The 14,962-nt window shown below is 45.0% G+C and overlaps 1 protein-coding gene across 3 annotated transcripts in view; it reads left to right on the top strand.

The window, feature by feature from the left end:
* The window catches only part of ralgps2 (Ral GEF with PH domain and SH3 binding motif 2), a 72,631-nt gene extending 61,905 nt beyond the window's left edge, over positions 1-10,726 (top strand). For 2 of the 3 annotated variants that reach the window (XM_030372701.1, XM_030372702.1), the window contains exons 12-21: positions 1,085-1,152; positions 1,285-1,423; positions 2,218-2,369; positions 2,784-2,838; positions 3,733-3,810; positions 4,916-5,021; positions 5,625-5,717; positions 6,361-6,466; positions 9,767-9,858; positions 9,945-10,726. In XM_030372701.1, coding sequence (XP_030228561.1) covers positions 1,085-1,152; positions 1,285-1,423; positions 2,218-2,369; positions 2,784-2,838; positions 3,733-3,810; positions 4,916-5,021; positions 5,625-5,717; positions 6,361-6,466; positions 9,767-9,858; positions 9,945-9,974 — 919 coding nt within the window. In that variant the 3' untranslated portion in view covers positions 9,975-10,726. The remainder of the gene's footprint in view (positions 1-1,084; positions 1,153-1,284; positions 1,424-2,217; positions 2,370-2,783; positions 2,839-3,732; positions 3,811-4,915; positions 5,022-5,624; positions 5,718-6,360; positions 6,467-9,766; positions 9,859-9,944) is intronic. The other variant, XM_030372703.1, reaches the window with a different exon arrangement.
* The last annotated feature ends 4,236 nt before the right edge of the window (positions 10,727-14,962 follow it).

The following is a 14,962-nucleotide window of genomic DNA, read 5'->3' as shown; positions in this document are numbered from 1 at the left end:
CGCTGACTCTGACCCATTCCAAGTACATGGACGTGCAATCATGCACGAGCGCAAACACAGATGCACGAGAGCGAGCCATTAGCTAGTTAGCTAGCTCCAGTAGCTACTGCAGGATAACAACAAACAGAAGCTTGCAGTGGCTGTAAGTGGGTCATGATAAGGATTTCAAGTAATTTTGCAAAAATGGCCAAAAAAAGAGAATTCCATACCCAACCTTTAACAGTTCAAATTTTGATTATGAACTTCACTGTGGCAAAATGCAAAATACTGTAATAATTAAACATAGTGCAAATAACGCCCCCCTCCCCCTTACGAACAGTCATTTTCCTGCATCCCAATCAGGCAATGAAGTGTTGCATTTCCAGGTGCTCGTGTTGCCCGGGATTCAAAATGTTTGGGGACCCAGGAAGTGGGTGTGGCTGTCAGTGTCTGTTTGTGTCCCGCAAAATGTATGGGTTAACTTAACGGCAGAGAATGGGTTATGGAGCATATCGGCTGATAACTGACCGATTGCGAGGATGTTTACATGCAAGTAACTTAAGGGTTTTGTCGTTTGTGATCGCTATGTCTCATGACGAGACGCCTGCACCGTGCGTCATACTCAACATTAACAGATGTGTGAATGCGTGTGTGCCTGTTGATCAGTTACGGTTTGCGGGTAGTGTCCTGTGTACGTGAAAAGGAGGGGCTACCTTTTCACGTGCCCTGACTGCAATAATCCATGAGGCAGATTTCCTGCTAGGCACACTGTAAAGAAAACTGGTACGGTCTCACGTGTTCAATGCAGACGACACCTAAGTCCATAGTTGTTTTTTTCCATTGAGCAACACTAGTCGTGCAGAATCCATGGGGTGTCGCCTTGTAACACGCTTTCATAGGGTTTTAAATTTGAAGTTATAAAAAGTTTTGTTTAGAAAGAGAAAAAGAGATTCATTATCCACACTAATTGGCAGAGAGTTTGCTTAAGAGCCTGTGTTTTGGGATGCATTAAGCGATGTCCCAGGGTCCCCGTGTTCAACAAAGAGGATTCAAGCACTGGCTATAAACCTTAACTAGCTGACCCAAGGTTATCTCCTGTCTGTAGGCTGTCCCTGAAGATTGAGCCAGCCACCACCACACCACGCGCTCACATCTCCAAAGAGGACCTTGTTGGTAAGACACAGATTTGGAATGAGCGTACGTTGTTGTGTTTCTTCCTATGGAGGATCTGTGGTCGATTGAGGCAAAATGAGCCACTGAAGGTGAACTCACAAGGTGTTTGTTCCCTTGTTTCCTCCCCACCAGGTCAGGAGGTGTCCTCCTCGCCTCTCTGTGGCCGCAAGGGAACAATAGCCCCCGAGGGCGCCAAGGTCTCGGCCACACCCCCCTCGCCCCGCAACCTGCTGCCCTACAGCCACAGGAAGAGCCACAGCCTGGGCTACAAGTCAGTACACGTCCCGGTCACCGATCAGGCCTTACTATGGCTGCACAATTTGCTGGACTGAAATCTGTTTATTTGTATTAAATGATACACTGTCGCAGCTCAGCAATTGCTTTATAAATACCGTTTTTTATATACAGCAGGCACCACAGTGCATTAAACAAATCAATAGTCTGTTAATCGCAATGAATTCTAGGTGGAATTCTAACACTGTGATTTACTAAAATGAGTGTTTTAGGAAAGGGGGGGTTGTGTTATCCCCATGGTTACAACCTACGGCAACTTTATGATACTATTTTAGTACCGTCATTCTGTTACAGTTATGAGTGTTATAATAAGCAATGTTGTGTATGAAATCCTTCCACACACCGTAGCGTTATGCTATAGTTGTCCGGGAAGCCTAATCCTCGCTCAGACACAGACATTAAATAAATCTCTGCTCAGACAGAGCATCACAATCCACACTCACCATGGCATTATACAATAAGTGTCCGAAAAGCCAAACTTTCTCGCGGACAGCAAAGTCCAAAAAAGTTGATGGGGTTCGAGGAGAATGGCAAAAACATAGGTCTTTACCCCTTTTCTCTCGAAACTGGGGAATTATTTAAGTAACTGAGGAAATGGCATCCATTACTATATTTACGATCATATAAGACAAATGACCACATGTGAAACAAAGTCCATTAAACCATGCCAAATCTCTGGTGTGAACATGACCTCATGCTCCCACGGAGTGAAATGCGTACATCTGCACTGCAGAACCCCAGGACTCACCATGTCTCCCCCTGTCCGGACAGCTTCATCCACAAGATGAACACGGTGGAGTTCAAGAGCGCCACCTTCCCCAACGCGGGCTCCCGCCACCTCTTGGACGACAGTGTTATGGAGAGCCACACCCCCACCCGAGGTCAGGCGGAGAGCTCCACCCTGTCCAGCGGCATCTCCCTGGGTAAGACTGCTACACCAAGCACCCCCACCACCACAGAACTACACAGTCAGCCCATAACCACCACAGATCTACTGCAAGACTATTACCACCACAGATGTACACTGTAAGGCCATTTCTACCACAGATCCAATAATGCATGACCATTACTATCACATATCTATATTGTAAGACCCTTCACACTGTTATCCCCACAGATCTATTCTGTAAGACCATTCTCCATTTTGTCATGGCCAGACCAAAATACAGAAATACAATGGTCAAAAAGAATCCCATTTTCCCTTCTCTTCTCATCAACCAGATGGTACGGTCTGATTAGTTGTACAGGCGGCAAACTTCGAGAAGGCAGACCCTGATTAGTGCAGGAGAAAATGTTACTCCCTCACATCGCCTTTCATATAATTTTCCTGTTTTTAGGAAGCAGTGAAGGCTCCGAGCTCAGTGAGGAGATGTCGTGGCCAGCTTTTGAGAGGTAAGACCTTCCAGACAGATCCCCACAAGTTGAAGCTATTTATTAAAACATTAACATCAGCCAAAGCTAACTGAAGCTAATCTTAACGACGACCATATAAATATCTTCAAAGATGCGTGTTAATAGAGCAACCGCTATCCCTGTTGTGACTGACATGGTTTGTGAATCCCTGGTGTCATCCTAGTGCTAGCATGAGTGAACAAAGGCACGCTCCCTAAGCTACGCCGTCATTGGCTCTTGCCATGTGGGCTGTCCCGCCGTCACACTCCACGCTGTCCGCTCGCCCTAGGCAGGAAGACGCCACACTGTGTGATCCGAGCGCTGACGTCCCCCGGCCCTTAGTCCCACTGTGTCCATGGGCCCCGCCAAGCCCCACCGCTTCTGATACATAGTCCCATGCCCGGAACCCACCCAGCCTGAAAACCATCCTAGCCCTCCTCCCCAAAAACACCCACTCCCCCCTCCCCCAACATTTTATTAATTTTGTTTATTTTTTTCTTATGGACGGTTTTCACAGAAGCGTCATCGTAAGACAATCGTTGATCCCCCTCATAACAGCAAGTATGGGTTTGCCCTTTTGTATGTAGCACGGTTCATCGACTAAACTATAGCATTAGTTTACTACGCGTGCCCTGCTCCATATAAGTAGCAGACTCCTAATTAGCGCAATGAGCCAATGCCAGTGTTTTGTCCAATGATGGCGTAGCGTCTGCGAAAAAGGGTCTCTTCCATTAGAGACCCCTCTTACAACACGCAAGCACACAAAGCCCTGTCACTCCATCCAGCCTTAACATCATCTTGGCCAAGAAAAGGTGTGGCTGAGCCCACACCAAAGATCCTCACACTTATCAGTGTACCGTGCCCCCCTCCCTACCCCTATCCCATTCTGAACAGGACTCGCTTCTATCACTCTCTGGGCCCAGTGACCCGCGTGGCCCGCATCTCCTACAGAGGCGTCCTCAGGGCCAGCAGGTATAGCCAACCCGACCAGTACCAACTAAAACCCTCTCTCGGCCTCTATCCCTGCCCTCGAGCCCCCCTGCTGACTGTGGGGGGGGCGGTGTGTGTGTGTGTGTGTGTGTGTGTGTGTGTGTGTGTGTGTGTGTGTGTGTGTGTGTGTGTGTGTGTGTGTGTGTGTGTGTGTGTGTGTGTGTGTGTGTGTGTGATTGGAAAGTATTGGGTCATTACAGGTGGCTGAGGATCATAGTCTCTTAGTGCTCTTGCTCTGCTAACCATCAATCTCTCCCCGGGCTCGCCTCTTCCTCGAGACACATGTGCATGCATGTGCCAGCTCTCTTACACGCACACGCACACACAGACACACAAACTCGCATTCTTTTTTGTGAGGGGTTCCAAAATATTTTAAATAAAAATAGTGAGATCCATCGTCGGCCAAGCCGGCCTCACGCGTTCTTGGAAACGGAGCATAGCATCACACTCCTCTTCCTCATCTCATGGCCTGGGCTCAAGAAGAGTCTGAGGTCCGAGGTGAGCCAGCCAGTTCCCATGGATGTTCCGTATTAAGGCGACCATGATGGTTATTTTCTTTCTTTCTTTCTTTCTTTCTTTCTTTCATTCTTTCTTTCTTTCTTTCTTTCTTTCTTTCTTTCTTTCTTTCTTTCTTTCTTTCTTTCTTTCTTTCTTTCTTTCTTTCTTTCTTTCTTTCTTTCTTTCTTTCTTTCTTTCTTTCTTTCTTTCTTTCTTTCTTTCTTTCTTTCTTTCTTTCTTTCTTTCTTTCTTTCTCCCCCCCCCCCAGTGGGCTTCATTATGTGGTGTTTTAAGCACAGGAATTACTTCTCTCCGTTCCCCCAGACGGACCCAATCTGAACGCCACTGCGCTTCTCGTGAGCACCAAGCCCACAGAAAACTCGCTTTAAAATAATATTTGGTCACATCTGAACTTTATAGAGCAGGAGTCAAATCAAGGTTCTCTGTTATTGGCGAGAGGGGCTCTGCAGATTGCGTCCGGACGACACTGTTATGTTATATTTTGGTGTGTGCGTAAAAGGGTAACCAAGGAGATCTGTGGTTACATGCTTGTGAGTTACAACATGACTCTGTTTTTCCCTTGCTGCAGCTCTGCAGAGTCTGAGGAGCTGGCTGTCCACTTGTATCCAGGAGCAGCGACGGTCCAGGGGGTCTTGAGACGCAAGACAGTCCTCAAGGAAGGCAAGAAACCCACGGTGAGACACGCGCGCGCACACACACACACACACACACACACACACACACACACACACACACACACACACACACACACACACACACACACACACACACACACACACGACTGCACACACACACACACCTGCTCTAGTACCAGGCCTTCAAACAGAGTGAAGTAAAGATGCAGCCAGTGTCAAAATTCATGCCGACATATTTATTAAAATGCTATCGATGACAAACTTTAAATCAAACCCAGGCTGTTACCCTTCATTCTCTAATCATGCGTCCAAAGGAGCCAGGAATCATTTAATTTCTTCCCCTCACCACCAAACATGTGGTTTCTTTTTGCTCTTTGTCATTTCCTCTCAGGGCCTTGGTAATGTATTTCTGTCTCTTTGTCGTTTAGTTGAGGGTTTCAAGATATAACAAACTGCTTTCCACCGGCGTTGGACTAGGAGAGCCGCTTGAGTGCATGCCACGGAGTCCGCAGCGGCTTAGCGTTGATTAGCATTTGCATATTTGGATCCCACCATTGACTACAATGTAAGTTTTACCTGAGGCCTCTTGTGTCATCCACCTCTCTCTAACCCCCCCCCCCCCCCTCCCCCCTATCACTGCAGGTTGCCTCTTGGACAAAGTACTGGGTGGCTCTCTGCGGCGCACAGCTCTACTTCTACCCTGCCAAATCCCTCAAGGCCACTGAGAGGAAGCACGTGAGTAGCACACGCTGTCACTCACACCCGAGTGCAGGATAATGACTTTGTTGCTGATCCAAGTTCAACCCCACATCATCACTACACCTACGACTCCCAGCAGAAACCCAAGCAAATGCACTTTAGACTTTGACTTGGTTCTAGTTCTACATTTACGTGTGTGTGTGTGTGTGTGTGTGTGTGTGTGTGTGTGTGTGTGTGTGTGTGTGTGTGTGTGTGTGTGTGTGTGTGTGTGTGTGTGTGTGTGTGTGTGTGTGTGTGTGTGTGTCCTCAATCGACCCAGAAGCTTATGGAGGGAGAGGGTGCAGGACCTAAATGGATATAAATAAGTGGAGGGCTAGGTGGCGTTAAGTAGGGGGATTGTGGACCGGGAAAGGGGGGTATAGGCCCAGCAGGGGATAGACAGATGGTAGCATTCATTGAATAATGGAAGCCATGACATCATTGCAGTCCTGTGTGTCACTCACGGGCTAATGAGAACCTTGTGGCATCCGCAAGTTCCTTCGCACTTTGCTCTGTCTAAGCCTGAAAACAAAGGAAACGCCAGTCTGGCCTTCCTGGGCTTGAACGCAGATGCAAGGCAAAGCAGAGAGCCGGGAAATCAACTGAGTCTGTTCCCTTCCATTCTCTCGTCCCGCTGCAGTTCAAGTCGACGTCTAGTAAAACCGTGTGTGTGGTTGGTCTGATGGCCATGATGACAGACGACCCAGAGCACCCTGACATCTTCCTCCTGACGGACTCGGAGAACGGTAGGGCACATACACAAGCACACAAACAAGCAAACAAACATCCGCCGAAGGCAACGGGAATAGTGGGGAATAGCTATTCCCCACTATTCACGCAGCCGGAGTTGAATTATTGTTTTAGTATATACTACACGTGAACACTCCAAAAATAAACAAGATAACACTTTTTTATTATTTTTTATTAGCGTGACGTAGGGGTTTAACGGTATACTGAAGTCACGGTTCGGTTCATACCTCGGTTCAGACATCACGGTTCGGTACGAGTTCTGTACAATGAAGGGAAAAGAAAAAACAAAAATGCAGAAGGCAATTCTTTTTTATTGTGCATGTCTCAGGTTGTACCACCTAGTGTCCAACAGTCTCTCCCCTAAGCTAGCTGCAACAGCCTGAACTGTGTAATCTAAGATGTAAACAGTAAACAATATGTACACCACATCATCTCCAGACTACATCCGTAACTTGCAAACAAAATAAGAATCAGTTATAAAACTGAAAATGCAGCATGTCTTATTTATGAAAGTACACAGAATTTTGGCGCATTTCCACCGGAGGGTGCGGGTCAGTTCGATGCGGCTTGGAGTAGTGAAGGTGCGATTCGGCTCGGCTCAGCTACGGCTCGCGTTTCCACCACCGACAGTATCCTTATGTTAGGGGGGTTTGTGCAGCCTGACACAGTGTAGCCTGCTAATAAATCCAAGGAAAAAGAAGAATGCGCACAATGAACAAAGATCAACAAAGGTCAACAATATTATTGATAACATTTTCATTTATTATTATTAATATCTAATTAACTAGATATATATATTATTTTTTTAACGTATCCAAATATCTAATTTTCTAAAAATAAAATGTATGATATGTTCATATTAGAGCTGTCAAGCGATTAAAATATTTAATCGTGATTAATCGCATTAATGTCATAGTTAACTCACGATTAATCGCGATTAATCGCAAATTATATTTCTATGCTAAATATCCCTTGATTTTTTTGTCCCATAATTCTTCTCATTTTAATTCTCTTATCAACATGGTGAAGTGCATCGGCTTGCCTTGTGCAAATTATTTTTTATTGATAATAACATTGGCATATACTGATCAAAACAGGACGATACAAAAAAAGAGCCTATAGTGCAATTAAACGACTGCTTTGAACAAATGTCATTTGAACATAGCAGAACTACTGCTTCTTTGTTTTGAGCCAAAGAAAAAAAAAAAAAAAAAAAGTATTTATTTTCTTTTAATAAAATGACTGCGTTAATCGCGCGATACATTTTTTAGCGCCGTTACATTTGGTTTGCGTTAACGCCGTTAATAACGCGTTTAACTGACAGCTCTAGTTCATATCAAACTATAATTCCTTACACATTTCTCAAAAAATAAAAATAAAGAAAATAAATAAAAAACATTCATGAAAATATATATATCATCTCACTACTGATATATTTTAGTATCAAAACTATAATTCCCCAAATTCCCCAAAAGATAATAAAAAACAATAATAATAAAAAATCAACACCCAATGAAAATCCAACAGATTCCTCATTGTACCCTCTGAGAATCATTTCCTTTAACCTCTTTTTAAATAGTTTTAAGTTTGGACATTGCTTGAGCTCTTTAACCTATTCCATGCACCGAACCGTGACGTCCATACCGATTCGGTCAATACGAATATACATGTATCGTTACCCCCCTAGCGTGACGAGTCGACCGTTATGCGCATTCCCCATTACGTCACTGTTTTAAAAATAAAAAGCTAATTTCACCTAGAAAATACCTTATTTTGTTTATTTTGTTGAGTTTCTAGGGATGTTTTTTTGTTGAATTTATTGTATTTTTTCCTCTGAAACACTTGCAAAGCAGGACATTTTGCCACAATTTCCAGAGTTTGAGATCTCAATCATGGGATATTGCCCAATATCCCCAGATAGCGAACCAATAAAATTGCGGCATCGTAGAAGGTTCACCTGTAGCATATACTAAACGTGTGTGTGTGTGTGTGTGTGTGTGTGTGTGTGTGTGTGTGTGTGTGTGTGTGTGTGTGTGTGTGTGTGTGTGTGTGTGTGTGTGTGTGTGTGTGTGTGTGTGTGTGTGTGTGTGTGTGTGTGCGCGCGCGCGCGTGCAGAGGTACACACACGTGCGGAGGCACACACACGTGCGGAGGCACACACACACATTTTAACACATACACACACACAGAGGCGCGCACACACACACACACACGGAGGGACACAAATACATCGTTTCTTTTCAACATGGGTGCACAACGTCTTCATTGGGTGCCAACAGGGGCGGAGGTGGACACTAATAGCCACCGGGAGAATCCTCCCCGGTCCGGCCCTCCCCCCCCCCCCCCCCCCCCCCCCCCGCCAACAACGTTTTTTTTTGTTTGTTTTTCAGTAATAACAAAAAAATCGGTAAAAAATAATGATATAATTATAATTAAGAAAATAAAAATGTGTAAAATAGGCCACAGTTCTGCTCTGTGTGGAAGAGAATTGGCACTCCGAGAATTGGCGCACTTCCTTACAAGACCGGTAACCATAGCAACGCCGGTAAACAAAAGCAAGCAACCCCGAACTTGCTCGCCTTCTCTGTCTGACGTGTCTTTAGGGTCATGCCATTAGACGTGGGGCCGCTCATAAATCCCCCTACATTTCCGAAAGTGGACTTGACCTGCAAGCTGTTTATTGGATAAACGCATTTCCCAATCCCATGAGTCTTTGCTCCATTCTACGTCAATTCAAGAACAAACAAATTAAAGTAAACTGTATTTCGTATTATTTATTTATGGCTATGAAAGTTCTGTAACGCCTGAATAATGAAGAATTAAATTAAGTAAAAAAAAAAGATATTAAAAAAAAAACATGAATGAGACATAGAGAGTAAGCAAGTGGTATAAATATTGGTTGGATGTTCTCGAGACATGTATTGTTAATTTCGGAGATTTTCATGGCGTCTTGACGGGGAATAAATTATGCTCAGGGACGGCTTGCAGACGCTTCGCGGCCGCTCACAAGTGCGGGCCGGTCTACCTGACCGCGCTGGCCGGCCGGCCGGGCGACAAATCTCTCGATCGTCCGGTGGCCACTCCGCCTCTGGGTGCCAACTATGTCTGCTTCTTCAGTACTCGGCTCTTCATTGTTCAGTGCTCTTCTCACCCATTGACTCTGCACTGTGAAACGTATCGGTTGTGCACAAGGCTCCACCGGATTATAATTTCTGAGTGAGTCATGGTGGTGATATACCTTCCCCTGGGTGACAGATTGAGGTTTCCTCTGACTGAGTTTCCTTTCCCTTGCCCAGGTAACACCTACAAGTATCAGGCAGGAACTCGAACCAATGCCCTCATGTGGTTCAAATATCTGAGCACGGCTTGTCAGAGCAACAGGCAGCAGGTAGGTGTAAAGACACGCAAGCACGCCTGCACGCACGTGCACACACATAGAGAAACAAACCATACTCTCTTCCGTGCCCAACACAGGTGCCAGCCAATCTGATGTCATTTGAGTGACCGACAAAAATGATGGTGGTCGAGGAGCAGGAAGAGGAGGAGGAGTAAGTCCCCCTGTGATGAAAAGCCAGCAGCAGGAGGTGCAGGACTAGAAGACAGCCCCCTAGGATGAACAAAAAGCAAGCGGAGGAGTGGGAGGACGAGAACTGTTGTCTCAGTAGTGGGAGTAGTTCACTGCCATGAGTCCCCACCGCCACAACCCTGCGTCCAGTCCACACCCCCCCCCCACCCCGCCCCTCTCCAACAAAAACTCCCTCCCCCTTTCCCTGCCAATCTTGTGCCGGCCTCTCTGCAATCGTCTCCCGCCACCACTGCCTTAACCAGAGACCGTCCCTTCCTGTCCCCCTCCTCCCCAACGCCACGTGTCTGTGAGACGAGTGCGGCCGACATGGCTGTATTCAACTACTGAACAAGGACCTGTACCACTACTTCTTCTGTTGCCCTCTCTGGCTCTCCAGCAGCTCTCTGTTCTCTGCCCTCCCCTCCTTCCTAGCCCCTGTGAGCACGTGGAGTGGAAGCGTTTTGGACTCCTGTTCCTCACCCCCACACGGCCCCGCTCCGGGTGATGGGCAGAAATGAGGGAGGGAACCTTTTCTTTGTTGTTGTTGTTTTCGTTTCATCTTACTGATACCTTGCTCCTAAGAAATAAGAGTGTCGACAGAAATAGAGGAGCTGGACCCTGCACACACACACACACACACACACACACACACACACACACACACACACACACACACACACACACACACACACACACAAGAAATACACACACACACACACACACATACACACACACACAAGCAATACACACACACACACACACACAAGAAATACACACACACACACAAGAAATACACACACACACACACACACAAGAAATACACACACACAAGAAATACACACACACACAAGAAATACACACACACACACACAAGAAATACACACTCACACACACACAAGAAATACACACTCACACGAAAAAAAATACACACTCACGAAAAAAAATACACACTCACTGGACCAACCTGTTGGACTGGAGTTAGATGTGCTTTCTTCTTTATTTTGACATTGTTTAATGTACACTTTTCACATTCTTGGTGACCATTGCTCACAGGTTTAATTTGCCAACTTTCTGTGCTCACACACACACAAGCCTATTTGATGGCTGTATCATACACAAAAGGGCTCTGATTCTCAAAGAATTCCAGCAGAAACAGCCTCTCTGACGTGTCATCTATATTTTAATGCAGAGTTCTTACGCCTCCCATGTCAGGTACTCGTGCAGAGTTTAGCAGGGGCAATGGTTGCTTTGGTTACGTATTAGTTGGTTTTATATTAGTAGCATAACCCCGGGAACTAGGCTAAGCTTTTCCATTGTTGTGATAGCATTTCCATTTCAGTCTGTTTTCTTCTTATCAAATCGCTTCATTCAACACACACACGCACTCGCGCGTTGTAAACACTAATGACTTTAAAGCTGTGAAAGAGACAAAGTGAGCGACCAGTGAGTCTGCATGACAGAGCCTCTGATCTCTTCATTGGGCCGCTTTGAGCACAGCAGCAGCCCACGGGCTGGAGCACACGGTCAAAGCCGTCTTCCGGAGCCACGGACCATCCATTTCAACCCTGCTCGTTGTTGTGAATGTGTTGTAGCGTTACATTTATTTGGGAGGCTTGTTTTTGGTGTTTATTGCTTGTTTGGTTTGTTTGTTTTGAAGGCGGGTGGGAACGTTTCGCAGTATTACGACGTAGACGGCTTGCACCCGCCACGGTAGTTTTGTCTGTTACATTTTTATCGTCTATATTATTTGGTCAAATGTCGTTTTTGTTTTGTTCAGTTTTGTACCTTTTTCATTTTATTTTACTTGCTATATTATATTTCTAGAATGCTTGAGCCCTTCCTCGGTACTGATCTGAAAGCCTCCTATCTCTGTGTTTGGCTCTGGACGAGCATGAGCTGCTTGGTTCTTGCAAGTGCCAAGCAATACCGCTTTGCGCATCACAGGGTTCAGTATGATGGAGGGTCCTTGAGGGGCCATGGGGTAAGGAGCGAGGAAAACACGGGATGAGTGACGGCGTGCAACATATCCAGTAACCCCATTCATAGAGGAAAGCGTTAACACCTTGATGTGACCTAATCCTAAAATATGAACAAAAGGAACAAATCTATTTTAAAGAACTGTAAATTAGTGTTCTACAGGACAATGGTTGAGCGCCACTCCGCCGTTTGTTTCAATCAGCTGTTACATTGTATGTTTACACAGTTGTTGGCCCAAAGTCCCAATCTTTTCTTTCTCTCTCGACAAATTGGGTATCTTCCCACTTACAGACTCCTGTTCATATAGAGCTCTCTTTGTCATTGTACCCACAGTCGCTGAAGAAGTTAAGTTATTGCTGTTGTTCACTGTATAATTAGTATTAAATGAGAGCCCCCCTTTTGGTTGAGTAATGTTTGTGGAACTCCCCACTGACTCTAGAAGCAGTTGAAATGATCACATGACCTCTGGCCAAGCCAAATAGGACTGATCTGCACTGGCCAAAGAAAGAGTTTTCTTCTTATCTGATGTGTTTAAGTAACCACTCCTTGACAGGGTATGTGCGGGACCAGCACGACCCTGTCTTATTACAGGGACTTTGGGGAGGAGAGTAGCGTGGTTTTCAATGCAGAGCTCAGTGTTACTATGTATTGGGGGTGTTCCTATTGGAGAGAATGTAAGTAAGGCAAGGGGGTTAACCTGGGGATGAATGAGTTGGCCATCCAAAGAAGAGGGAGGACAATTGTGCAGCATGGGTATTTGTTCAGTATTTGCAGAAGTGGTCTCGGTTTTTAGAAGATATTTAAGCCAGTTTTGCGTTCTCCCTATCGTTGCAGTTGGTCATAGGGGTGACTCTACCCTCGCCATTGGTGGCTTTAAGTCAACCCTTTTTGAACTGCATATTGGAGTGAGGGGAACACTTTTGATTTTTTTTAAAAAAAGATGTTTGGCGACGCAATCAAAATGGAACAAAAATCACCTTTTAAAAAACAAAAAATAAAAAGGAGCAGAGCAGAGGCACACCTTTTTTAATTGCCAAAACCCCATGAACCCGATTGGTTCAAATGATTGTTGGAATTTAGCGGAGGGTACAATTGGAAGGTACTGTGTTTACCATGTAAGAGGGATTACGGTCAACATGTCGAGAGGGGGGGTTGTTATTTTAGAGCCGCTGTCCCTGCTTCCCGTCTGCCAAGGCCGGTTGTTGACAAGATGTGTTGAAATTGTGATGGAGGACGGGCGGAAATGGGCGACCTACCTCAGACTCAGTTAAAATCATGAGCTGGAGGTTACTAATATGAAGGTTGGACTGTAGGTGTATTGAGTAAGGGATAAGGCCCGACGAGGTGTAGTCCATTAATTCCTGATAATGGACACCTCGAAGGGCATTACCCCGCTTATACCACGGTCACTTGCCAAAGAAAATAAATTAAGACCATTAATTTATATTTTCATGCGTTTTACAATCCAAATATAAAGTTTTTCACAAGCCATAACTTTGTTTCCCTTGTAACGCCTGATGGTTTGACTAATTCCTTGAACAACCATTACCCTCCCGTAAGGTTCTTATGCAACGGATCGTTGTTCACTACTCCAGTAAATAGGACGGATCTTGGCTACGACTTGGCAACCGGAGGTATTGTAATCCGTCGGCTTTGACTGCGTTCCCGTTGCTATGATTACTCATTTTTTAGATAGGCTGATACGATACGCCAGCTAGCGCATTTATTGAGAACGGTGAACAGACAATTTGACTGGAACTACTTAGCAGGTGTCCGTATATCAGGAGTTAATGCACGCCCTGAAGCCAATCGAGAATCGAGCATTCCCCCAGACCGTGCTATAAATCTCTAATACAAATGGACCTCGGTCTCGGCAGGTTTAAGGGTGTGCGACAGTTGCTGTTTACATAATGAAGTTAGCAACCCTCCATCTGGACTTGGTTGATTTGTTGAAATCAACCTTTTCCTAATCTCGAGTTGTTTGGTTTGCTTTCTGATATGTTACGCGAGTTTACAATGTTTTTTTTTTTTTTTCGTTATGAAGTCAACATAGTGGAAGCATTAAGCGTTAAACTTTAAAGGTCGCCAATGTTAGTGCTATCGGTCAACCGTGTGTGGTTGACGGGGAGCTGATGTGTTTATAATTTCAGCGCTATTTCCAACTATCACGATGACTTCCTTTTATGGTCATTATGAATGTGTATCTTCATGCTCGTAAACGTCCTTTAGGAAATTCGACGTACTACGCCACAAAGATTAATTGTATGCTTATGACGGAGATCAGTGCCTTGATCGGGTTGTTGAAAAGGCATTCGTTTTGTAACTAAAAAAAAAAGAATTTCCTACAAAGAAATTCACAATGTTACAGAAAATCCCTTATTGTACTCTTGAGCTTCTGTGCTTCCTATAATTGAACCATTCTGTCTAGAAATGCACAACTACTAACAGTTTACTTTCCGGATAAAGTAAGGACATGATGTCAGTGGACCAGCTTTCTTGACGAGGAAGGGGGTTTGCTCGCCACGACGTGATGAATTTGTGTTCTAGGACATGTTGAGAGATTGAACCAGCAATTCAGCAGACTTTTTGTTTGTATTTTCTTCACACCCTCCTTTTGCACTGGTATCATTTGGAGTTTGTTATAGACATGTCTAGATGTGTTGCACCTTTTATCATTTTCCTGTACCTGGCGAATGTGTCCTCATTACCCATATCCATGGCTGGGGCCAGCACTATGACCTCTGACCTGAGCGATGTGCCCCCAGGCATAAAGACTAAGAACCAATAAACTCTGCCCTTTTTTTACTCGATCAGACCTGAACTTTTTTGTTTGTTATTTTGTGTGGCAGAGTATTTTCATGGTCAGAATGGGTCGACTGTACAATAACAACTTGCGGTTGGTATTTGGGACAGGATTTGAATGGTGAAATACCTCCATCTACTGATTAAA

This window comes from Gadus morhua, chromosome 12, assembly GCF_902167405.1.
Source record: "Gadus morhua chromosome 12, gadMor3.0, whole genome shotgun sequence".
NCBI classification, from domain to species: domain Eukaryota; kingdom Metazoa; phylum Chordata; class Actinopteri; order Gadiformes; family Gadidae; genus Gadus; species Gadus morhua.
This window is presented reverse-complemented; position numbering and strand designations above follow the sequence as displayed.